The sequence below is a fragment of the Apteryx mantelli genome, chromosome 2 (assembly GCF_036417845.1).
Source record: "Apteryx mantelli isolate bAptMan1 chromosome 2, bAptMan1.hap1, whole genome shotgun sequence".
In the NCBI taxonomy this organism is placed as follows: Eukaryota; Metazoa; Chordata; class Aves; order Apterygiformes; family Apterygidae; genus Apteryx; species Apteryx mantelli.
This window is the reverse complement of record NC_089979.1, coordinates 137,158,175-137,183,199: the sequence shown is the minus strand read 5'-3', so window position 1 is coordinate 137,183,199 and position 25,025 is coordinate 137,158,175. Positions and strand designations below refer to the sequence as shown.

Genomic DNA, 25,025 nt, shown 5'->3' with positions numbered 1-25,025 from the left:
TATAAAGGAACAGAAACTCAGCTTACGCGAATCAGAAGGATATTTGTTTTGGAAAATTTACACACTTCATTCAGCCCACATCCTTTAACTTTCAGTTTTTGAGTGTCACCGCAATATATACTGCTGCATGAATCATCTCAATCCTGTATCAACCAACATTGCAGCTCCCAGTAATATTCTGTTCTATTCTTTTGGGACAGAACAGTATTGGAGAACAGCACAATTTTGGGCAATTCTAAGGTTATACCATGCTTGACACCTGACTTCACTTTAGTAACACCTGCCTGAAGAATAATTAGCAGGCCACTTTTAAAAGAAAGAACTTCCATACACCACAGATGGCGTTTTTCATACCAGACAGGCAACGATGTATGTTGGAAGTGAGCCAAACTGTCTGCAAAAACTGTGAGAAATTCAAGACAGACATCGGAGTGGAAGGAAAGTTTTACCTTCCTCAACAACCCCCCGCCCACCCCCCACAGCCATTCAGGAACATGTGTTCAAATCTACCTTTATATAATGTGCTTTATTTTTCTTATCTACTAATGCTACAAATTACAGTAGAAGGAAAACACCACAGCAAGTTTCTTTCCTATTGGTTATGAAACCTATAATTTAATAACACAATGTGATGATTTGTCAGCTATAGAAATCCAGTATTATAAGAGTCTTGGTAGAACCAAAACCAAGATTTTCTTAGCTGACTGGCAATATGGGGTCCACAGCTCACATCTCCATAAAGTGGCCCTTCTTTTCAGTGTGTTCTCAGAACTATGTTGAAATCAGGATCCTGTGTGTCATAGTGAATGCACAAAGCCAGCAGTCACTTTGGAAATTACTGGCTAATGTTCTTAATCCTGGACTGTCCACTGATTTGTATGAAATTTTGTGTATACTTTGGGCTCGATCCAAATCCCAATGAAATCAATCATAATCTTTCCATTGCCATCTATAAGCTTTAGATGAGGTCCTTTGATTCCTTAGAAGAGTCTTTACTTCTTTCTTGCAAAAATACTGCATCTAAAAGGAGGCCCAAGAACTCTTCACAAAATTCAGTCATCAGAAATCAAACATCTTATACAAATATGCTAGTACTAGAAAAGCAACAGCTGTGTGCTGTGGTTAGTATTGTTTGTGAACTAAAAGACTATACAAACGTTTGACTTCTGCAATTCCAATATATAGGTATATACACAGGAATTATAGAAATACATATTCAAAATTATTTATAGTTGATCTTAATTCTAAACTAGTTTTTTCTCCTTGGTAGTTTTTACTCTCTCTTGCATAAAATTTTTCTAAGGGCACTTTTCAAGATAAATTTTAAATTTGGGCATTTGCCCAAATTTGAGTATTTTCTCAGCTGTGCATGTGACTTTCCTGGCAAAGAATGTGATAACCATTCAGAATAAGGATATTTCTAAAAACCCTGCAGTCCATAAGCGAACGTAAGTAGTGTATACAGTGTCTGGTGATGTTAAAGATGAGACTATGTCCCTAAATACTAAACCTATGTTTTATATACATATGCACATACATACATACATACATATATGCCCTAGTCATTCCTTCATATGTTTTTGGAGTTGATATAAATCAAACACATTTTTACAGCACAAAAACTGTAATATTATCATGTGGTTATAAGACAAGCGAAATCCTACAGAAATCAATTACTGTGCTGTTTACTTCAAGGATGAGTGAATCTGAAACTTACCTGCTTCAGAATTAATGCTCATTAGTGTAAAATAACATTTTACAAGGTTTTTGGCTTTTCAAGGCTTTTGGTTTTCAAATTTTACAAATAAAATCCAAATACTGGGAGAAAGGAACTTCTGGCCAAATTTGTCTCTCTTGAAAGAGAGAGGGATGCCTATCTGAAGACTAATAATGCTATTTTCTTAGACATCACAACTGAATATTTTAAATTCAAACATTTAACCTATTGTAGTAAAACAAGCACACAGCTCTGCAAAAGCACAAAACCATTTATAGAAAAACACAGATGTGGCAGAATGCTTTATTCCAGTCACTTAGTCATCTGAACAAAACTCATTCCATTTTTATTATTATTTAATGCTGTGGATCATGTTCTTACAAAATATCTCATTGTCATCTCAACTATATCTTTCGCATGTACTTTTAATAACCATTGCTTTACTTTATTTTTTTACAAATCATCTATTAGAGGAAGGACTCAAGGTCCTGAGGGCTGGAAGAGGTTCTTGCTACAAAAATGTGTGATACAAGTATAGGATGCATTCAAGGACCAAATAAGATAAAGAATGCAGGGCAGAACTAAGTCTTGACAGTATATTTAGTAGGAGACTGAACCTAATCCCAAAAGGCTTGCTGAGTCCATGATCCAAGGTGACCAATACAAATTCCTTGAGTCCCTAGTCTTTTATCTGTTAAAAAGGATATTGTGAAACTTACCTTTCTCTAAAAACGCTTTGGAGTCTGTCTACAGAAAAGCCCTGCATAAAAAGGAACTATTATTATTTCCTACTGTGACTACTATTTAACAATCTCTTTATTTATATCATTCCTTGAGGTCTTCTCTATTTGTTGATACTAAACAAGACTATTGCCCAGACGATTATTTTCAATGGAATGAAAATAAAGTTTCACTTAATTTCCACAGATAGAAATCATGACTGGACAGATGCCAAGAAAAAGGACAAAGGAATTTGCATGCATGACTTGGTCTTTGGTCTGTGGACTCAGAGAAACTGTTAGTATATTTGCAATTTATACAGATGACTGTGATAACCTCTGATCATGCCATATAGAGGCCCCCACTAGCAGCCAGAGGCCTTGAATTACATTGAAATCCATTCCTACACTGAGGCTTTCAGCTGTAAATGATGACAAAAGCCTACAGGCTTTAAATGAAAATGAATAAAAATTAAAAAAATATAGAAATGCAAATGAGCTCTAGTAAATCCTCATTAATCTGAGCTAATAATATGCATCATCACTGAAGCCCTGTGCAAGTTATTACAGCATATTAAGTACATTGCCTTTTAAAAATTAATATAGGCATCAGGCTGTGTACAGAATTCTCCCTTTCAATCCACCCACATTACATAATGATATTAAATTACAGTACATAATTGTTTAAACATTATCATTTAAAACTTCTTGAATCTTGTAGCCGATCTTAAATACTGCATGTACTCTATTAAATACAAGCTCACCCAAGAGACATAAACTGACTGAAGCCAGGAAATTCTAAACGAAGGCTCAGGCTGACATTGTGTCCCTAACTTATATAACTATGTTTCCTCATAACTACTCAGAGTGTACATCCTAATGCAGTTTTTTTTTCTTTATTTGTACAAATAATATTATTGCAGCAGTCAACATCTTCATTAAGAAAGTAAGATAAATAAACCACCTTGAAATTTGGCCCATGGAAAGACATAGATATGGAGTCTCTTAAGAGGAGGAGAAGTTCTCTTATGCTCCTTTTCTGTCTTTTTTTTGAAAGTGTTTTCACAGATCTGATGAAAAGAAAAAGGAAGCTAAGAAGAAAAGATATACATTTAATGAGATTCCCAAACTACTTCCAATTTGTGATTAAATAACTTCAGCCAGTTTCCAATGGTGTTATTTTAACCACACCTCTTGGATTGCTATTGCCAAAATAAATCTGAAAACAATAACGCAAATCCATGGTAAACAAAAACACAAAATAAAAAATCAACAGCTATAAGGGGAAGAGAAAGGAACCCTGCAAGTAATATATAGCCTTGTACCCCAGAGACAGCAGAAAACAGAAGTTAGATCATCCATCATGTCAAAAGTTAAACTGTTCAATATCACTCCCTTTTTACAGTAAATTAGATTTTCTGTGAAAGTTTTTTCAGATTCCACATTTCTTTCTCTAGCTCAGTGATATGCTGACAATAGAATATCAAGGAAAGGTGGACTCTGAACAGAAATAATAGCAAAGTCATTGTAGCTCAAAAAATATGATGCTAGTCCTCAGAAGCAGGATTCATCCATGATAAGATATAAAAATGATTAGCCACTATTTAATAACAGGAGCCAACAAAGATAAATAAAACAAAATAGGCTTCATCATGCTTCATTCTACCACCAAGTGTCTGCACATCCTTGGGCCAATAACAGTCTTAGAGCTTATTTTGTCTGTCCGTTAAATGGTCTACTCTTAGCCATACTGCAAGGTTACATCAGTAGAAGAAACCTCTGTAAGTCTGCGGATAGATAAAAGCCAATGAATGTAAAACAAAAAGTTCAAAAGCTTTTATCCATAGCTGATTTCAGCAAGACAGTTATGCTAAAACTTCAGTAAGTCGTAATGTGTTGCTGCAGGTGACTGACCCCAGTGGCTTCCATAAGTTAGCGTTTGAGTAGTTGGGACATTGAGAACAGGATCAAGCATCATGTGCCCTGGTGAGTCCCGCGCTGGCCCACTAACCCACAAACCACAACTGAAGTGCAGAGAGGTCACTGCTGGGCCTGGAATATGAGTTAGCTAAAGTCTGGAAGAAGCAGATTTGTATTTTTGTGGTGCTGTGCCTGTAAGTAAATTCCTTCAAGACCATGGTAGGAAGCTCACCCTACTTAGACTTACTGGTGTGGGATCTCTGCACCATACTGCACTGTGTTTAAAGCCCCCAGAGGTCTTTAAGTAATCTGGGAGGTTACTACATCCAGTTTGCCCCTTATAGCCAAATTCAAAGTCTGAGCTGCTTTTAAAACGCAGAAGACGACCAGTTTTGTTATGCGTCTTTTTTCTGTAATATAAAATTACATAATTTGGCCGTAATTACATAATTTGGCCGTAATAACATAATTTGGCCGTAATACTCCTAGCGCTGTAAATTCATTTGCATGTTTCTCTCCCTTCTAACTTCACTTTGCATCTCAACAGATTCAGTTAGAAAAGGATTCTTCCTGGCAGGGAGATTATCATGGTTCACGGTCTGCCATCATTACTCATACTGGATGCTCCCTTACACTGCAAGTATCCCAATCAAATCACAGTGCTATTCACAGAACAATACGGCCCTCCAAATGCTTTCAGCTAGGAAGACATTGCTGGTGCATTTCAGGTAATTTAAATACAATGTTTCCAATTGTTCTGTAAAATGTCATCTGAAACCTGTAACATTTTTAGGTTGAGTCTTAGACTTTGTATGATGGATAGCAACAAACAACTGTGCTAGTAAATTGAGGAGAAAAGATTATTGTTTTCAATACTCCATTTGCTAAAAATGCCCTTTCAGGTTTGCAAAGCAAGTCACATTAAATTTGACTAAAGTTTCTGTTTTTTTTCTTTTTTATCCCCATCACCACTCAAAAAAAACTCAACCACCTTTCATGTCCAGCCAGCAAATCAAAAATATCACGTGTTCACAAATATTTGGTTTACTCCTCTTATCCTACATGATTTTGGATGAAAAAGGCTTTTGAAGAGAACTAACAAGGAAAAACAAAACCTTCTAAGTGCTAGAGTCGATAAAATGCTCTGAAGTCTCTCGAAGAAATGAATTACCCATGGTTTGGACATTTTAAACTACAGTGATCATGGCAACAATTAATGTGCCAGACAGAACAAACCTACAGTGCAAAGAAGGGTATCAGACTCAGAGGTCTTGAACGTGTTTAACAGTAAGGATATCCTACTGCTCCGCGTAACACAGCTTAAGTGAAAGCTCATAAACATTAACTACGATGCTCACATTTCTTCTCACTCTTTCATTTTGCTCCTTCTATCACACTACACAGTCCACAATACAATTGTTATTATGTCCCAGGTTTGGGGGGAAATTATTTTTTCTCCCGAACAGCTTTATTGAACAAAGGCATGATAGTTGTAAGTGTGCATCACTTTCCTGATATTTATTCATTTTAATCCATTTCTACAAGGCAAAATGAAATATCCCTTGATATTTGCTCTAGGTCTGGAAAAATGGTTGAACAGACTCTTGTTGTTTTTGGCTGAAGACGTCATTAGCTGCTTGATGCCTTCTTCCTGCTAAAGGAAAGAGTTTCCCAAATGGATCAAGGTGGAAGGTTCATCCAAGATTAAAAGCCTAAATTTGAAACATAGCTTTGCATTGTCCAAAGACAGATGAAGTTCCAAAAAACCCCAAAGAAGGTAGAGCTGCTTAGGACTTTTACAAAAACCACTTTGATTTTCCTATGAAAATACTGTAGAGAGACCAGAATTATTTAAAAAGGATTATTTATTAAACATTTTTCTTTACAAAGTACAATCAATGGTTTGCATTAAATTTGGGGGTTTGGTGTTTGCCTGTATGTACACAAAAGCTTATAACAGAAAGTGTCTTGATTTTACACTTAGGACACAATACTGAATTATCTTCATATTCTGATTTCTACCAACATAAGCAGTTGATAATAACTTTCGGCTTATCTGCTGGTTCTAAAACTGAAGATGAAGAGACAACATTTCTGCAGTGTCAGTTTTTATCAACGTACTCAAAGATGACAAAGTAGGAATGAGTAATTCTTTGGGGATTTTCCACTGAGCATGGGCAGAACATGAAATTCTTTCTGGCAGGTTACTGGACTATCCTTATGATCCTAAAAATCATTCTTGCAGTTATAAGATAAGAAGAATTGAGGAGCTAGGTAAGTTTAATAATACCCTATTAGCAGCAGTTGATAGTAAATGCAACATAACGTTTGTTTTGTCTGTCATACAAGGACATGTCCTAGCAGACACTATTGTATTGTTCTCTACTTGAACAAAAGTATCTGCATGTATTGTATGTCTTTGGAAAAACAAAACAAAAATAAAGAGACAGAAAGCCATTTATTGTCATGAGTGACTATTGCCATCGCTAATATGAATGCATTGCTAAAATTAGTGAAGACAGGAAAATGCTGTAACATAAATATATACAGAGTTAAAATACATTTCTTATCCACTAGATAGTGATTTTGTGGCACTGTGGTTTTCAGAATATAACATCTGTTGAGAGCAATGTAATTTTCAGTGCAAGCTAAAGCAAAAATACCTGCCCACTGTCATAAACATGACAAACAAATCTGGAATGTTCAAAGTAAGTTCATCTTCCACTTCTCCACTCTTGAGGCACCTTTAAGACATGGCACTTACTGTAAACCATCTAAAAATCAAGAAAGCAGACACAATAAGCCTGAATTTTCCATAACAACTTTAAAAATCACTGCCAGAGTCACTTGCATACGTAAACGATGCCCATGTAAGGCTTGCCAGCAAAGCATCTTTCCTGAGAAGGGAGCTGGGACACTCGTTGCGTATCATAAGTGTGCGTGCTCAGAGCTGTGATCGCTGTCGTGGCTGTCGTCATTGGCTAGTGAGTCCCCCGTGTGCTGGAGACCAGCGGCCCCGATGCCGGAGAGCTCGGAGGGGAGCAGTGTGCCCTTTTTCACGTTCACCAGTTCCTTTTCCCGGGCTGCTGCCCCTTGCTGGCCCCCTTTTACCCGCTTCCACTTCATTCGTCTGTTCTGGAACCAAACTTTTACCTTCATTAAAGACAGACAAAACACAAAAATAAAGATGGGGTCATTAAAGGTCAGTAGTGATCCTTGCAGCAGTAGAAAATCAGAATGCTTTTTATGTGTAGCACATTGCCTTTCCACCTGTTTGGGAAAAAGTGCAGCAGGGCTTCCCTGAAGAGCGGCAACCCAGTGGTGGGCAGGGTGCAGACACAGGGGCCAGGAGGATACCGGCTGCGGGCAAGGGAAAGGGGAAACGCCGCAGAGTCACCTACAGCACACAGCACTGCCTCCATGCCCTCTGAAGCAAGAGCTCAGTGCTCCTTAGAAAGCACTAAAAACTCAATGTGCTCTTGAAAAAAGTACAAATGTCCGTTCACAGATAGAGAACCAGAAGTAAAACTGTAGCAGACAAGAACCTACCTTTTGTGTAGCACAGTCCAGTGTGGTGACAGACCCACACTCTTGCCCCCCCTTTCTTATAGTGCTTTTCTAAATACATTTCAAAGGATGCCAATTACTATGGAAGAGAACTTTTCATTGAAAAGTTTGCATTGCCTTTTGTTTCTCTAAACTGGTGAGATTTAAGAGAAGCACTTTAAAAGCTCTCTTTTTTCTTGAAAAAGCATCAGAAAGAGGATTTCTCACAATCAAAACTCATAATTTTGCAAATATATTTAAAAGATCCTAGTTGACTGATCCTATTCCAGATCCTGGATCCTATTGCATTTAGCCACAGATCCTAGTCACACTTTTCAGACAAATACCTCCATAACTGGAGGGCAAGGCATTTATAAATTTGCATCAAAATCAGCAAATAATTTTAGACAAGAATGGAAAAGAGTGAAAGATATCTTTTCATAGAATGAAAGACCAAAAAAAATGCATCTACAGCTAAGCCATATGAAAACCCAAGATTTTACTCTGGATGACATTCATTTCCCCTCCTGCCCTTCTCTGTATAGAACTATATGTATAAAAAAGAAAACCTAAATTATTTGAACAGTTCTAAAGTACCAGCACTGCAAACCACAAGGACCATTTTTTCAATAGCCAAAAGAAGAAAAAAATGTGCATAGCATCTGTCAAATGTATTTGATTGGATTCAAGGCTGATTTCAAATCAATTTAAAATACTGTCACTGAAAACAGGATTTGTGAGTGGGAAGAAGATTGTTATTTTTGAACAATTTAGAGCTAATGTTGCTAACAAATCTCCTGTATGTGCCTTTGTGCATCTCTGAATAGGAATGTTCTACAGAAAAATAAACAATAGCTGCAGTTTTTCTCTTGGAAATGAAGCAAGAAAGCTTGCAATGTCAGTGTATCCTCTGCTCTGTTTAGCAGAATGCGTTGCAGAGTTTTAAAAGAAACAGCAAGAACAGTCACAGCAGGACATATTGTACAACATGAGTAATAGAGCCACAAAAATGCTGTTTTGCTAAATCTGTCTTATATATCCAGGAAATATTGCAGTGTTTAACCTTTACTATCACTTTGAATTTTACAGAAGGATTTTACTATAACTGAATTGACAGTTCACATCACAATTTGTATGTACGTATGTGGGAAAGAAGAGAAGTATATTTTTTTAATTCACCGTGTTCCTGTTAAAGCCAATGCGAGCTGTTACAGCCAATCACTTGGGAAAAGAGCAAAACGATTCCAGGTTAGTTAAGAACCTCAAAGCACAGCACATCCTTTCCTCTCGTCTACTCATCAGAGCCAAAGAATCTGGCTTGTAAAGTGAAATGAGAGTAAAGGGGAAGGTATTTATTACTGGCTGCTGTGATGTTGGGAATTATCATACTTAGGTCATATATCAGAGGTGGCCGTGGAAACAGTGTCTTCAAAAGGGCATGGCGTTAGTATGGCACTGGCAGTGCTCTGGGGGAAGTTACAGATGTCATTTTATTTATTTTTGTTTTTTAAGACAATGGAGTTTCTCTTGTAAAAATACTGTACTGGTGCCAGACGGTGTAGTAAAAGCAGAGTGAATGGAGCTGCAGTCATAATCTAAAGATCAAAAAATGACAGACTTTGGATTCAACCAAGTACCTCAGAATACTGTCACTCCTTTTTTCTGAAAGAAGGGTCCACAGAATTTTATTCCATCAACAAGAAAGGAGAGGACTGGAGTGATATTTAAAAGATCTAAGCAGTTTTCAGTGTATTTTTTTGTCCATGAACATCCAAGGAATACATCACAACTCTGAAAGCCTAAAACAAAATAATAAAGCATGCAAAAAGTGGTTTCAAGAAAAATGACAGTGTTGTATTTGAAGCAAAAATTTCATTGCATGACCTGGATTCAACCTACTCTAGCTTACTGGAATCTCCTCTATGAACAAGAGAGGTCCTGGCAAACCTCCTTCCAAATGCATCCATTCCTTTTCTGGCTGCTTTGGAAACTAAAGGTTATGCTCCTAAAGGCACTGTCAGGAACTATTCTGGTTGGGACAGATGTGGGTAGGGTGTTTACTGCCTGGCTTGTGGGGCAGGTGTTCGTTTCTGTCCTCCTCCTCTCGTAGACAGAGCCAAACCCTTGGATCTGCTGGCCTAACTAATTTTTTGACTGTTTTCTAATCCTATGTAATGAATGATTCTTTCTGTTTTGAATTTTTTTTACATTATTTTTGTTGCTTTTTTAAGTGCAGAACATTTGACAAAAAGCACAGTAGCAAGCATTCTCTCCCCTTGAGCAGCAAAACCAGGAGAACTGAGTGGCACCAGCTTCCAGGTAAGGGGTTAGACAAGTTCCAGGCTGGGGATCGCCTTTGAATTAAGATCAGCTACCATCACACTAGCTCACCTGACGATGCCCTGAAACGCCTACCCCAGGGGTGACTCTGGGTTTGCGTGTGTATATCAGCTGAGATAAGTCAGTTAGAGGCAGGTGATTTCCCTTTGCAAGAATAAGAGCAAGACATACTTCTAACTTCCTCCATGGATCCAGCAAGCACTGCTATGTCTGCACACGAGCCTCTGTCCAGGAAACACAGCCTTCGGGGAATGCAAGGCTAAAAGGACGCCATGTATCTTTGCATGCGCTCTCCTGAGTGTGGTGTGAAGAGAGTAACCCTGCTGCTCCCAAAGGAGAATATACACTAATCGGTTCCACGGACTGGCATAGAGCCCATCAGGCTGCCCAGAAAGGACAGACTAGTAACCATTTTAAAAGAAAATTAAGGAAAAAAATAATTTTTTAATTAAATAATGACTTCAAGTAATTTGCATCTGATTGACTCAAAAAATATCAAACAGGAAATTTCTTTATTTGGTATACCAAAGATTATTTCCAAAAGCTTGAAATAAATTATAGTGAAGTTTATTATTAAAAACATTATGATCTTGTTATCATTTGCTGCATTAATGTAGTGAGGGAATGTTTTATGTTATACTTCAGGGTTCTTTTTATATGTTTTTATTTATATCCTCAGTTATAAAGTACCGAAATCCACTTTTGGCCTGATCCAAAGTACACCAATGTCAGTGTGTTTTTCCACTGAGTTCAATGGATCCTGGGTGAAGTCTTTAAAGCTCATATGCTAATAATATAAGAAAGGTCCTTCACTTGTTATTTCCTCCAGAGATCAAATTCAGATATCTGAAATGTGAACTTCCTCTACAGTTGAAGAGTCAATAACGGGAGGGAGTAGTAGTTACTGATATGTGATCCATCAATATTTTAGTAATGGGCAGGAAGCGAAACAAGCTGTATGAAGTACTTCAGAGCAATAATTGCATGGATTCATGGAAAACTGCTTTTCAAATGAACAACTTATTTGAAACCATTACAGGTGTATCACAAAACATGCAGTATATATTGAGAAAGGAAGAGACAAAGAGTGAGAATGAACAAGGAAGAATGGAAGAAAGAGCAAGAGAGAAAGAGTGAGAGCCAGAGCAAGACTGAAAGTGAAAGAGCAAAAAGAAAGAGCAAAAGATAGTGAAAGAGAAAGAGAAAAAGACAGAGAAGAAAAGAAAAAGAAAAAGAAAGAAGATCCTGACTGAAGTGAAAAAACTCCCAAACTTTTCCCCAGTGAGAAAGAATTAGTTTGCTCTATTTTCAACTTTTGCAGAAACTACATCCTTTAAAAGTAGTTTACAGATCTACTATAAGAAACATAATATTGTAGGTTTTCTGAACATTTTATGCTGTTTCTTCAAATCTAAGTTAGCTCCAGCACAAGTTGAGAGTGTTCACTATCTCCAAGAATCAGAACTTGATTGCCTATTATTATTAAAATGCACTACCTCTTCTCCACCCCCTATCTTGCACAACTTAATTGTATAGAGCAAGCATGTGTATGTATGGAAAACAAAGGAAGTGGAGGGAAATGAACTATATTAAAGACTATGGTAGCATCAACAGCTGTTTCTAAATCAGCACTTATGAGGCAGTCTATTAAGCACATCTGCTTACTGGCATGAAAGCGCAGCTTCTTTTCCCTTAGTCAACAAGCTGTTTAGCATTTGCATCTCCACATCTGATGATTAGGCTGTTACTTAATATAGCAGTAAATGATTTCACATTGCACATCTTCTGATGCACAAGAGAAATGTTTTGCTGTGATCAATTTATTTTAAGGAGTCCTCTGTCGGGCTCACAGGATGAGGATCAAAACAAGGGGGTTGACATTCTTAATAACGGTGTCTACATTACTGAAGTAATCAATATATACTTATGATAGTAGACCAAAGGGCCACATTAAGTGCTGTCTTCCAGCTATATCCTCAGTATTACTTCATAATGTGGACATTAGCTTGTCATTTTGGTTCCAGAAGAGCAAATTACTTAAAAGCCTGATTTAATACTGGTTCTTCAGCAGAGCACTTCAGTTACGTTAGCTTTAAGAAAGGTTAACTTCTATCATGCTCTGTCAAATGTAGATCCTTCCTCGTATCCTGCTTGAAGTGGGATTTTAGCATTCTGAACTTACAGAGAAAAGTTAAACAGATAATTTCTATAACTAAAGGTTATTTCTTAATAAAGAAATTTTTGTATAAAAAAATGAAAGGATTAACTGTCTGAGTGAAAACTGTTCAACTACCTTGATTGCATTCTGCCTGTCATTTTCTTTTTAAGTAAACAGATGTTTCTCCTTGAAAGAGCTCTCTCCTCAAATGAAGTATTTTTTCTTAATATTAGAGTTTTCTATTCCAGATTGTAGTGGCCCATGACTCCCAAACAAGATTAAAATTTAAGGCCTGATATCTTACAAACCTTAAAAATTCGAAATAAGAGGGCTGTACCACTTGACACTGTTATTTTTCTATAAGAGATGCATACTTCTAAGAATGAGTCTTTTAAGTCAGCATCCCAAATTCCATAAGTTCTATCACACCTAAATGAAGTGGTATAAAGACCAAATCAACAAGCCTTGCAAGCATTTTGCCCCAGGTCAGCCATTGTCCATTTTCTTTCCTTTTTATTTTTTTCTATCAATTTATTCTATCTATCAATTTATTTTACTCCAATAGACATGTTTACTCCATGTAAATGTATGCATAACAAAAATAATTCTGATTTTTCAGAATTAAAAAAATTGAAAGCTTTCCTTCTGGACTTTACTTAGCTCTGAAACAAATCCAGTAAGTACATATATGCTGCCAAGTTTTAAAGAAAGTCAAACTCCTGAACTTACAGAAATCACTGGTGTTATACAGATGAAACTTACCTTTTTCACAGAAATAGAGATAATATTTTCTTGATAATTTATGCAACAAATTTACAAAAGGAAATAGGAATGGAAAACCAGGAAAGCTTCTTTTCCTGCTCTAGTCTATGAATAAATATGAGGGCTGAAAGAATCAAATCTGTTAGTTTCAAATATTTACAGAAATGGTAGTTGGAATTATCAGTTAATTTCACTAATTATAACTAACACAAGTTTTTAAATAATTCTGTTAGTTTTCATCCATGTGACATTCATAGGAGAGAAACAATGTACCTAGAAAAGTTAAGATACTTATATTCAATTAAACTTATTTTTTTGGCTTGTATGATTTAATGGAATTTCTATTTCCAATCCAAAAAAACCCTCTTAAAAATCTTAAAAACATTTTAAGCTTAAAACCAGTTTAAATAAATATGTCTGAATATTAAATGTCTTCTTAGTTATTACAAAATAGTAACAAAAAATATCAGTTGGCAAAAATTAACTTTTCTTCAGAAATTAACTAGTGGTACCAGTACCTTGTGAATAAAATTGCTTAAATCACCTGCTCACCGATTTAAAGCAATCTGGTCCGCGTTACGTTACAGGATTTTGCAGCGAATGCACATAAGTGCTTTGTAGCAGCTGTTGAGAAAAAGAGGAGGTTTTGGCAGGTGCACAAAGGACAGCTGGAACTTTTGACACCCAGGAAGGTGTAGGAGGGAGTCCTGGTTTTCTGTTACACTGAAGTCGGTTGAGGTTCAGGTCCTGCTTAGGGGATACATTCTCCTTTCTACCTCCCACATTTAGACAGGGATGGAATAGACATTATATTTCAGAGGAGGGCAGTGACTGGAGTGTTTTGTTCCCATTTCAGAAGTCTTTGACAACAACCAATTTACTTCCCTCTACTCCATCCAAAGAAATGCCACCTTCTCCACCAGTGAAACAGTTAACTCTCCCTACTCAGAACTCTCTTAACTAGGCTTCAGAGTTAACATGCCTGAAACAGAATGGGGGACACTGTTCCAGGTTGTCTCCTCTTACTGAAAACACAGAACTGATTTGTTGTATATAACCTAAGGGAGTATTTTTTTATAGAATCAGTCTCTGTTTTTTGTGCAGAGGCAAAGAAAGGCAGGACTCCCTCTACCTTATTCTCCTCCAGCATATCTTTTAGGATCTGTCTCCATCCAACTCCTTTGCATATATATAGAAATCTGCAAAACAGGCACATGGTGGGAAATCAATTTGTGGGGAAGGTTTACTTCAGCTAACCTTTGCCATTGCTTTGTATTGGCATTTATCTGCATGAATTACTTGTGTGTATAGCGTTTTACTCCATGGTAAAAATTCTAACTTATACCGCTCTGCACCCATTTTGCTCAGGTCAACTGAGTGTGAAAGTTAAAAGGCACTAGGTAATCGGGGCTGGTTTTGGCTGAGTGTGCTGACTCTTTTCTCTACTACTACTTTAGTGTAAAGGAAGTTAAATGTCCAGAAGCAGGACTCAGCAGAAAATAACCTCTGACTACTGGTCTGTGACAATCCTCCAGGGCTCTGTGGCTGTGTGATCCACCTCCTAGGCCAAGAGAGAAGCACCCTCATTTGTATTCATTTAAACTAGTTCCACAGTTCAAATCTAGAGGGACTTTCGCCTTCCAAAACAAGCCAATCTTGAGACTTTTGATGGTAAACTACCCACAAAATCAACATCCAGTCTTAAAGCTAGCAAGCTTCTGGCAGCTGCAGCTATTTTCAGCTGGGCCTGCCCTGAAGAGAAGGAACTAGTGAAATCAGAAAAAGATTCTACATTTTTCAACACCTTACATAAAAAAAACCCAACAACTGTTTTATAGGTATCCCCCAAGTCCATTTGTAAGTCTCCAATAAACTTTGTTTCTTACTGACTTTTCCTCTTTGTTTTTTAAAGTGGCCATAAAGCTAAAAAGCTCCTATCTCCTTTAAAGGTCTACAGAACAAGTCAAATCTTCCTTAGACTTGTGCCTAAGAAAGGGGAGGGGAGGGGGCAGCAGAGCCTTCTTGACTTTGTAAAAGCAGCCATATGAGCTGCTAGCATTTCTGTCTATACTGCATATGCTACTTGGCCCAGACAGAGGTTTCTCCCCACCCAGGATCCCATGGGGTTTCTCTGCAGGTGTAGGGTCCACTCACAGCGAGCAGCTTGAGGCACCTGGATCTTTGCACATGGGATTGCTTGTTAGAATTCAATAAATATTGCAGAAGTAAATACATTGTTTGAAGTTCTGCCATGTACCTTTTTTAAAGAATTATCACACAAATCAAAATTATGCATGAGTTGTAATTAAGTTTGCCAGGAGCATTCTTTCCTAAGAAAGAACAAACTGAGTTAGCATAGTAATTCTTATCGCTAGTATTTACATTTCTCAAGACGAACATAAAAATATTACTGAGTTTTATTTTAAGACTGTTACTTTAAATAAAGCAAACAATCCAAAGGATTTCAAGCCACACAGGCTCGTTATAATAGCATTTATAGACAGTTACATGAAAGCCTGGAATAAGCAGTTGCCCTTCAGACAAGATGTGACAGTACAATAAATCGGACAGATATGGTCAACCATGTCATATCAATTCATACTCTAACTTTGTTTGAAAGTACACTGGCGAATAATTTCGCCACCTAACCTTAGAAATTTAGCTTCCTAAATCGAGAAACTAGTCATACTGTGCGATTTATGGAAAGGCAGGGCTCTTCCAGGGGTGATTCAGAACAAGAAACTAATTGAGGAGCTTTGAACTAATCTCTGGCGGAGCCTTTCTCACCCCAAAGACTAAGGGGAGCTACTCTTACCTTATGAATTGAAATTCAGTGTCTAAAAACAGCAGTGATTACGCTCTCCTCAAATCTGCGATGCTGAGAAGGATTTTAAGCAAGTCACTTGTGACTCAGGATTGAGGTAACCTTTGTCTAGAGGAAACTTTTGTTATGGGAACCTTCTTTTATTATTTGTATAGTCATAGCAGCAAAATGCTCCAAGGTGGGTTATGGCCCCATTGCCCTAGGTAGTATACTAGCATTGCCCAAATGAATTTAAATAATAATGCTGTCTGCTTTTCTTTATGGTAAAAGGTACTTCTTTTGTCACTTTTCCCATGTTGGGAACCATTAGTACCACATACGTGGAAGTTAAACACAAATGCAACAGCATTCTTCATTTTGACAAAATTTTGTTCTTTGTCTACCCAAACACAATGATTTCAGACATTTTATAAACAATTAGTGGCTTCTGGGAGGGTACTGGAAATCAAAGTTACCAAGAAGTAAATCCTCTCATTGCCATCGGCAGAATTTAATCTGACTAGGTGGGATTTTCCGTTTATGTTGGCAGACAGAAGCATTACGTATTTGGACTGTTTTTCCGGTAACCTTAGGTAGCCTGCAGAACTGCAACATTGCTCTTTTGATTAGCTCCAAGCAAAAAGATCTTGTGAGGTGGAAAGATCTCCTACTCTTTCTATATTTGGCAGGACCAACTCCATAAAAATGTCCATTTTGCCACGCCTCTGATACCCCACTGCAGCTGCTTCCTCTCGTCATCCCGCAGTGAGATATTAAAAAGTTTGGATGGAACCTTCTCCAAGTTTATCTGGATGGACAAAAAAGCCAAGAATGCACTTGTCAAGGTTACAAATATCTAGGGAGCTAAGAGAGTTTTTAGTCTAACTGGCTCTTCAAAATATCATAGAGGCCTGCCAGCTGAAAATTATTAACTGCTGGCTGAGCAGGGATTGTGAGTGCATTCTATAGGAGATGGAGCAGGAATTACATGTACCTATACTGCTGGAATTCTTACAATACCATAATAGAGCCATCCTACCACCAGATGTGCTTATAATGCTCTTAAAGTGCACTCTTAATATCTAGGCATTTGAGGCACTTACTTCATTTCATTCGGTCTTGTAACTCCGACTTCCTTTTTAGGAAGTGATGGGATTAATTCCTTCTCCTGATCCATATGTTGTGATTTTTTTCATTATTATTTTTGTGAAAATGGCCTTCCATGAAGCATTTATGTTTGAATTGATCTTGTAAGTTGTTTCAAAAGTCAATTGGAGCCTTACTTTGATGATTGTAGAAAACTTTAATACCCTTATATAGTTTTTAAATATGGTCAGACATATGTTTTTTCTACAGCTCGTCTAAATACCAGAAAGGTAATTATGAAGTGTTAGTTGGTCAGTGCCTCTTTTAAGCTGCAGCGTATGGTTGAAATTATCACTATAGTCTAGAGGAAGATAGAGCTTTCTTAAGATAATAGGCTCCATGATTTATCTCACATCTCGGGAAATAATTGAAAGTAGTAACTTTAGGATGACCTGACAATACTTTCCCCAATTATTTTTTGCTCTACTGCCTTCTGAGTAATATGATACTTGCCGTTAAAAAAAAACAACTGTAAAACTGAATATGTTAAACAATTCATTCCATCAGGGGTTAGGGCTGCTCTCAAACCCTGTTTCTGAGGGGATACGTTTAGTTCATCTGATACCCACTGCTGTTTTTTCTCACTGTATTGTTTGAAGCAAGTTTCAGTTCTCTGTGTGCAAATCGAATGGTTTCATGAGAGATCAAGAGAGCTTCCAACATAAATAGGTCTACAGGCTGTGATGAGATGGAGGTTATAACTTGCGTGTTCACTTAATTCAAACAAAGGAACTACTGCCTATCAAGTACCATTTTCTGCAATGAAGTTTTTAGGGGAAAAATGAGAAAGGGAAACTCTTCCAGAAATAGTAATTTTCTAAAAATACTACATCACTGGAAAGAGTGTTTTTGAAAACCCCATCAAATATATTTGGCTAACAAAAATGTATTTTATTTCGGTCATAAGAAATTTAGAGAAGGGACAGTTTTCTTTCATATATTTAAGCTAGCTAATAAATATGATCTCCTCAGTTGGGAGAGCTAGTAAAAGTAATAAATAAGAGTAGTATGTAAATAAATAGATATTGATACACTGCTCAAGAACAGTCATTCATTCTGCTAACGATGAAAAGCCAGGTCCTGCATAAATGTTCAGGTTCTTTATTGAAAAGACAAACATTAATCTCACGCTAGGGTTATCCTGGAGTAATTTTTTTAAAGTCACTAAAGTAATACTGATGTAAAACAAGTATGAAAGAAGGTTCAAACCCTTCAATTTACTGCTTTCAGTTTTTGAAGACTGCCATATGCTGTGAAAATAACGATCTCGATTCCATGACTATTTACACCATTTTTTCCATCAAAACAATTTATCTGATTTCAGAAAGAGACGTTTCTAATTAACAACATTGGAAGTGACATCACTATTTGGCTCAGCGTGGTTTGGAAAAGTGTAAAACACATCCAGATTTTCCTCTGAATCTGTCTTCTTGTTTTGGATAAAAAGACAATTTTTATGCTGTCAATAAATTCTTTCTTTTTTCCCCCTCAGACAATTTTACAGTGGCAAGATATAGAATTGGACTCTGCCAAGCTAAAAAGCTTAGAGCTTTCCCTTTCTAAGTAAGGTTGGCTTTTTGCAGGAGGGAGGGAAGGAAGGAAGGAAGGAAGGAAGGAAGGAAGGAAGGAAGGGAGTTATCTCTAGCAGCTCAGTTGTCACTCTGTGATAATCTGGAGAAGCAGAAAAGAATCAGATTAGATCATTAGATAGACTAATTATAATTCTATAAGAATTATCACAACGATCAGCGTAATGCATAGAACTGACATTATGTGACAGTTGGAAAATAGTGAGTATTCCCATGACTTATATGAATTCTCTGCACTTGTGTAGCACAGGCTGCCTCTTTCCTCCAGAGACACATATTTGAATATTTTTCTGTCCCTTTTCAGTATGTTAATGTTTTTTATTTAATTATTTCCTTTAGAATATTGAACTGTCTCTTCATTTAGTTGTACTACTCCACCTGATTTATAAAGAACAGAATTAAGAATTTATTGGGGAGAAAGTTAAATACAAGACCAAATTCACCATTGTTGAAAACAGGGATATGTTTTCTGCAGTGAGCTGAATGATACCTGACAGATTTGCACAGTGGATTATTATTTAAAATTTATTTATTGTTGCTCAGCTCTACACAGAGTCTTTCCCCTTGTCACTGAGACAAGAATTCATTCCACCTCCCTTTAGCTATCACAGTCAAGTGCGTAGGCTAATCCAATTGTCTAGGCTTACTTTAGTCAGTGGGTGGAAGAGAAAAAGGCAAGATTAAATCAGTATTCCCCATCCATTTTTTTCACATTATAATATTTTTTTCCCACCAGCTTGATACCAAATGGTGTGCTTTAGAAATATAACAAATATATTTAAGTAACTGAAAATGACCCCAATAGAATCCGGTAGCATATTCCTTTCAAATGAGAAATTACTGGCTTCTACTTGACAAGCTGGAAGGGAAAGCTATTCTCTAGAAATCCTCAAAGAAAATGCTGTTTCATTCACTTGTATGAGTGAATGTGCGTGCGTATGCACAAAAAAGGCCTGATTTTAACTGATTTGTCTACTTGTAGAAGATGTTAATGAAGTTCAAGACAATTGATCCAATAGCTTGTCATATCTAGAGTTCACAAATTATGCTGCTCTTCTTATTGTCAAACTTGGTCATCACAAACATTTTCATATGTAGTGTTTCTCATATTCACCAAATATTATTACAGCTTGACTAATACAGTGATTCGATGATCATGCACACATACATATGGGTATCTCTGCTCAACATGCTGTTTTGATTCCTTATCATCTCATCCTTATAATCCATAATATATCATCATCCTACCAACTGCATGTAGAAGAACCCTTCCATCTGATAGTGATTCCTGAGGAAAGGATGACTATCAGTGGACAAAGGCTTTCAACTTTAAGGATGAAACTGTAGGTAATATTTCATATGATTTGGTGTAATTTGGGTCCAATATTCTAAATGTCTTGACTAAAATTCATTTTAAAAATACATATGTTGATGTAATTACTATTTGACATGTGACTTGACCATCCATTTAGTGTGTTGGGATGAGATCCTGAAACACTTCAGTACATGCTTAACACATGAATATTTCCATTAGAAATCAATGTGACAACATGCATGATGAAACTTGAGCATGTGCAGAAGTGTTTCCTGGACCAGGGTTTGGTGAGCAGGAAACCAATAACAGTGATAAGAAATTCCATCGTCTCCTCTGCTTTCATAGCACAGGGTAACATAAAGTGGTTAAAAATGCCCGTATTCCAGTTTTGCTGGTGTTCCCGTTTTTGCTGCCATCTGGAAACAGGATGTTCAGAAACTCTGGACAAATGGCAACTGCATATATTTAGTAGACTAAAACAAGATGCTCATATTTGTTGCATGCAGGCAAATCAACTGCTTGTACATGCCATACTTGGGGCCTACCACTTTCCAGCCACATCAGCGTGCTCAGATTATAAAAAATGTGCATCAGTTTAACAAATATACCACTTATGCATTTATCTTTCACTTCTGTTTCTTGGACAAACTTAATTCATCATTGATTAATATAAAAATATAAATTACCTGCATAGCAAAGACAGATAAATATGTGGCATTTTGATACAAGCATTCAATCTGATATACTGACATATCTATAAATAATGTGAACACAGCTCTGCTGTGAAGAGCTGCCAACCACTGGTAAATATTGAGGAAGCATTCAAGTCCATTATTTTGCATCAGTACCTGTCTTTCAGTGAGGTCAAGGTTTACTGCTATCTCATATCGCCTCAGCCTGGTCAAATAGTTATGATGAGCAAATTCTGCTTCTAGCTCTCTGATTTGCTCCTTGGTGAAAGCTGTCCTTTCCTTCCTGGGTTTACTGTTGACCTCTGACTTGTAGTTTCCTTCCTGGGAATCTGAAAAAGAAGATGAAGAATGGAAGTCATTACAAGTGTACAGCTAAGTAGGAAACAACCCCAATGATCAACATGCTTGCCTTCTATGTGAGTTAAGTTCCTCACACTTTCTTCTCTCTGAAATAAAGGAAACACACTCTTGCTTTCATACCTATGGATCCTCCACTGTAAATCAGGAAGGCAGCACTAATTCTGACAGACGTAAGCTGCTGCTTCCATTCACACACGGCAAACATTAGCTCTAAACCTTGCAGTGTTTCATTTCCGTACCGCTTCTGTGTAGAATTTTTGCAAAGCTTCAAGTCTTTCCCATTTCTGGCAGCTTTCAGTGCATCCAACCATGACAGAGTAGGATGTGTATCGTTCGATTAGTGTCTTAATCAGTAATACTTCAAGAGTTGTTCTCTCCAATCATTTCACTAATACCTTAAGCCAAAGCTCTGTTTTAAAGAACACATGTTAAAGGTCTAGTCCAGCTACACTTTGAGAGAAAGGTAACAGACACAGCATGGGAAATTCAGTGAGCATCACAAAGAAATCAGAGAGCACCTCCTGTGTGGTAAAGGGGTTCCCTCACCTTCATGCTTAGCTGCAGGTAGGGCGATTATGTCACAGCTGGTATCAGTAGAGAAAATTTTCTACCACTAAAGCTCATAAGCAAAGGCATACTTCTGGCCAAAATCAGAGGATCTGTGCTGAAACTGTCATTACCATCCTCCTGGTTCCTTTTACTCTCAGAAAGAGGTACATTTGGTCCTGAGCCAAACTACCAGAGTCAGTTTTTCTGTTGCTGTCAGTTAAGTCTGTTTAAATAAATGCTGTGAAAAGTGATCAAACTGTCAGAAGGAAAAAAAAAAAAGAAGAAGAGAGAACCGGACATTTATAAGTTTGGAAGTTTGGGAATGATACAACACCTATAAATCCAAAATTAGCAGGAGATCAGTAGGAGCATCATTAGTCAAATTCTGGCCTCATGAACCATCTTAAAAATGTCACAGATAAATTCACACTTCAGCTGCTGACTTAAATAGAAACCTGCATCAACTTCCAAATGAGCAGGCCCATAAGAAATCACTCCCTGGGACTCTGGATCAGATGAATCATCAACATGCCTGAGACTGTCCAACTGGCCAGTGAGTCTGGTTTCAAAACTACAGTCAACTATCTACATTTATAAAGGTATAAAAAGGTTTTTTCACTTTTTGTCAGAGTTACCCTTGCTTGGAAGGAGAATGTCTCTTTGTTTGTTTTGCTTTGTCATGAGAACTGTTGATGCTTGACTCAGTGCTACAGTCATTACTTTATAAAGTTTTAAAGAGAATGGGTTTAAATCACCAAACCTCTTCACTTTTGCTGACATGACACACTGGACTTTGCTGCATATGTGCAGTGTACTGCCGGTGTGTATGGCTGAGGGTATCCACCAAACTCGCTGAGAGGGTTTAGGACAAATGGGAGTTACTCAGCCACAAGATATTAGGCTGCAGCAGAAACCTGCAGCAGGGCTTCTCCAGGATAGGAGCCCCTTAGGTGGCACACCCATTGGTGGCCAGGGTTAAGGTCTGGTAACCATCTCGGTCTGGCATAAGCCAATGAGGAGCTTGAGAAGTGTTGCATTTCAAATACTATGGGAGAGAAAGATATCAGATAGGAGTCCACCATTTCTCGCTCAGACTCAACATAGAAAACTTGATAGATGAAAAACACCCTGAACCTGGCAGGAATACAGGCAGTTCACATTTCTTCCGTCATACTAATTGGCAAACTAGAAGCACTATAACTTCTCTCTGCATTTTTCAATTGCAGGAACGTGCACATTGCTTTTCTTCACTGAAATTTCCTCCTTTGCCACCTCACCATACCCTGGGGAGGTCCAAATACTGTACAGACAACCTGAATTTAAATACTTATATCCCTATACCAGCACTCCAATGAATCACTGAAGAGACAAACCTAAGCCATTTTCCTCTAACATTCTGACTTCCACTGGAGACATGTTTCATACATGTTTGAAAGCATGTGGTTGTGCATACTGCTCATCTACATTACAACATGGAAACATATTTTGTACAAGTCACTGCTACAGTCTTTTTTAATACCCTGGTAAATCTGTGTCCATGTAAGGCCATGAGCCAAGGAGTCTTTCTATGTTGTTACTTGCCATAGGAAAGACCCATGGTTCACTGGTGCCTGAACTAAAGGTTGTGACCTTAAATAAGAGTGCTGCACCTACCCATGACATGGACACCATATTGAAAATTCAGTACTAGAAATGATGACATAAGCCAGGAAATGCAGAAAGTGGGGTCACGGGTACAACAGGTTGTTAGCTACTACTGTAGCTACTGTAGAGAATAGTCAAAGAGGAGAACTTCAGGAGTACCCATTCCGAGCATCACTCAGCACTTGGATCTGTATAAGTGACTGAGACTCATAACACAAGCAATTTTTGTGCAAGCAGATGGTTCCATGATGAAAACAGAGTTACTGCTCAGCCAGTAAAACATAATAAGGCAAGCCCTCCTGTTGGTTAATATCCCAACAGTCATACTCTTAATTCTGAGTTTTTATGAATTTATGAATGCTGTTAGCATTGAAATTCCAGGTTCCTGGGATGCTGGCGTAAGGAGAAGGAAATGTAACTGCATGTGAGTAGCATGTGTCCTTCATGTTTACCAGGAGATATGATTCAGTGCTGCTGGTAATGTTAACCCATGCTGATTCTGTACAAATATAAGCCTGCTTCAGCAACTTGTTATTTACACATTCCTGCCATTGCTGGATACTGGCTTTAAGGAAATGTCAGACTGTGAATGTCCGGCAGCCACAGTTCTGTCAGCAGTACCATTTCATCAGCAGACTAACACAGTGGCAAAATTTCAATTATTTATTTATTTGCTGTGTATGTCATTGAACGCCTTTGTCACTGCTCGCTGCTTGCAGCCGTATACCTGGTGAGGCACAGCCCAGCCTATGCACTGGCCATATCTGTGCACAAATCACTTGTTGGCTTTTCGCTTTGTCATACGAACCTGTCTTGGCTGGTACGGACTGCTAACGTGGTCATAAATTCCTTATTCAGCATGGGGCAGCTCAGATGATACATTGTGTGGATTTTGACAGAGCCTACACCTGCTTACCTTCCCTGTAGCAACTAAGAAAATGTTCATATCTACATTACGTCAGACGTGTTGGTCTGCAGTAGCCCTGCACTCTAATGGAAGAATTCAACGTCATGGCCACTAAAGTTGTAGGAGCTTTTGCCACTTTGGGTGCCCACCCCAATTGTCTTTAGGTGATACAACTGCAAGATGAACTCTTAAAGCTCATTGCCGTAGTCACACTGAGTCATCATACAATATGTGCAAGAACAGAATCACGAATTTCTGGCTGATAATTTTTTTTCAGTGTGTTACTATTTACCCTCTTTGAGTCACTGGAAATGCTAACAATCTAGGACACTTTTACAACTCAGCTCAGACCAAGTTGGAAATTATAAATCTTTTCAACCACATTGTTGATAATGTGTTTACTGACTCAGATTTTTGTAAGAAATACATAAAAGTGCCAGAAAAAATGTTAAACTGTGATCGTTTTCATTTCTTTAAACATCCACATCTCCTAGGGCATCTTGTAATAGTCAAAATACTCTGAGAAAGCACATGGTATACTCAAATATTGCTGAAAGGAAAAATTGGAAAGGTATGCAGAAACCTTAGAAGGGGGTTACCTCTCTCTCAATAATGAGATTTACATGACTGAATGATTAGAATTCTAAGGAATCTGGTTCAGGAAAGGTCTGGATGATGCTGGCTTTGAAACTGGAGTGCTACCTAGCCAGCTCTCTCAATTCTGAGATGCTGTGAGCTACAGTGCCATGAGCTGATCTCATCAAATGTGTCTACTGAAGATTTAAGATAATTAGAGAGTAATAACTATGCCAGCAAGATGTGAGGCAATAGTATTTTGCTTAATGCATTTAAAATATT

General features: G+C 37.6%; 1 protein-coding gene across 1 annotated transcript in view; it reads right to left on the bottom strand.

Annotated features, from left to right (window-relative positions):
- Positions 1-6,203: 6,203 nt before the first annotated feature.
- The window catches only part of MEOX2 (mesenchyme homeobox 2), a 56,111-nt gene continuing 37,289 nt past the window's right edge, over positions 6,204-25,025 (bottom strand). The window contains exons 2-3 of the mRNA XM_013941330.1: positions 20,864-21,036; positions 6,204-7,509 (exon numbers count right to left, since the gene is read on the bottom strand). Of these exons, the coding sequence (XP_013796784.1) occupies positions 7,285-7,509; positions 20,864-21,036 (398 nt within the window). The 3' untranslated portion in view covers positions 6,204-7,284. The remainder of the gene's footprint in view (positions 7,510-20,863; positions 21,037-25,025) is intronic.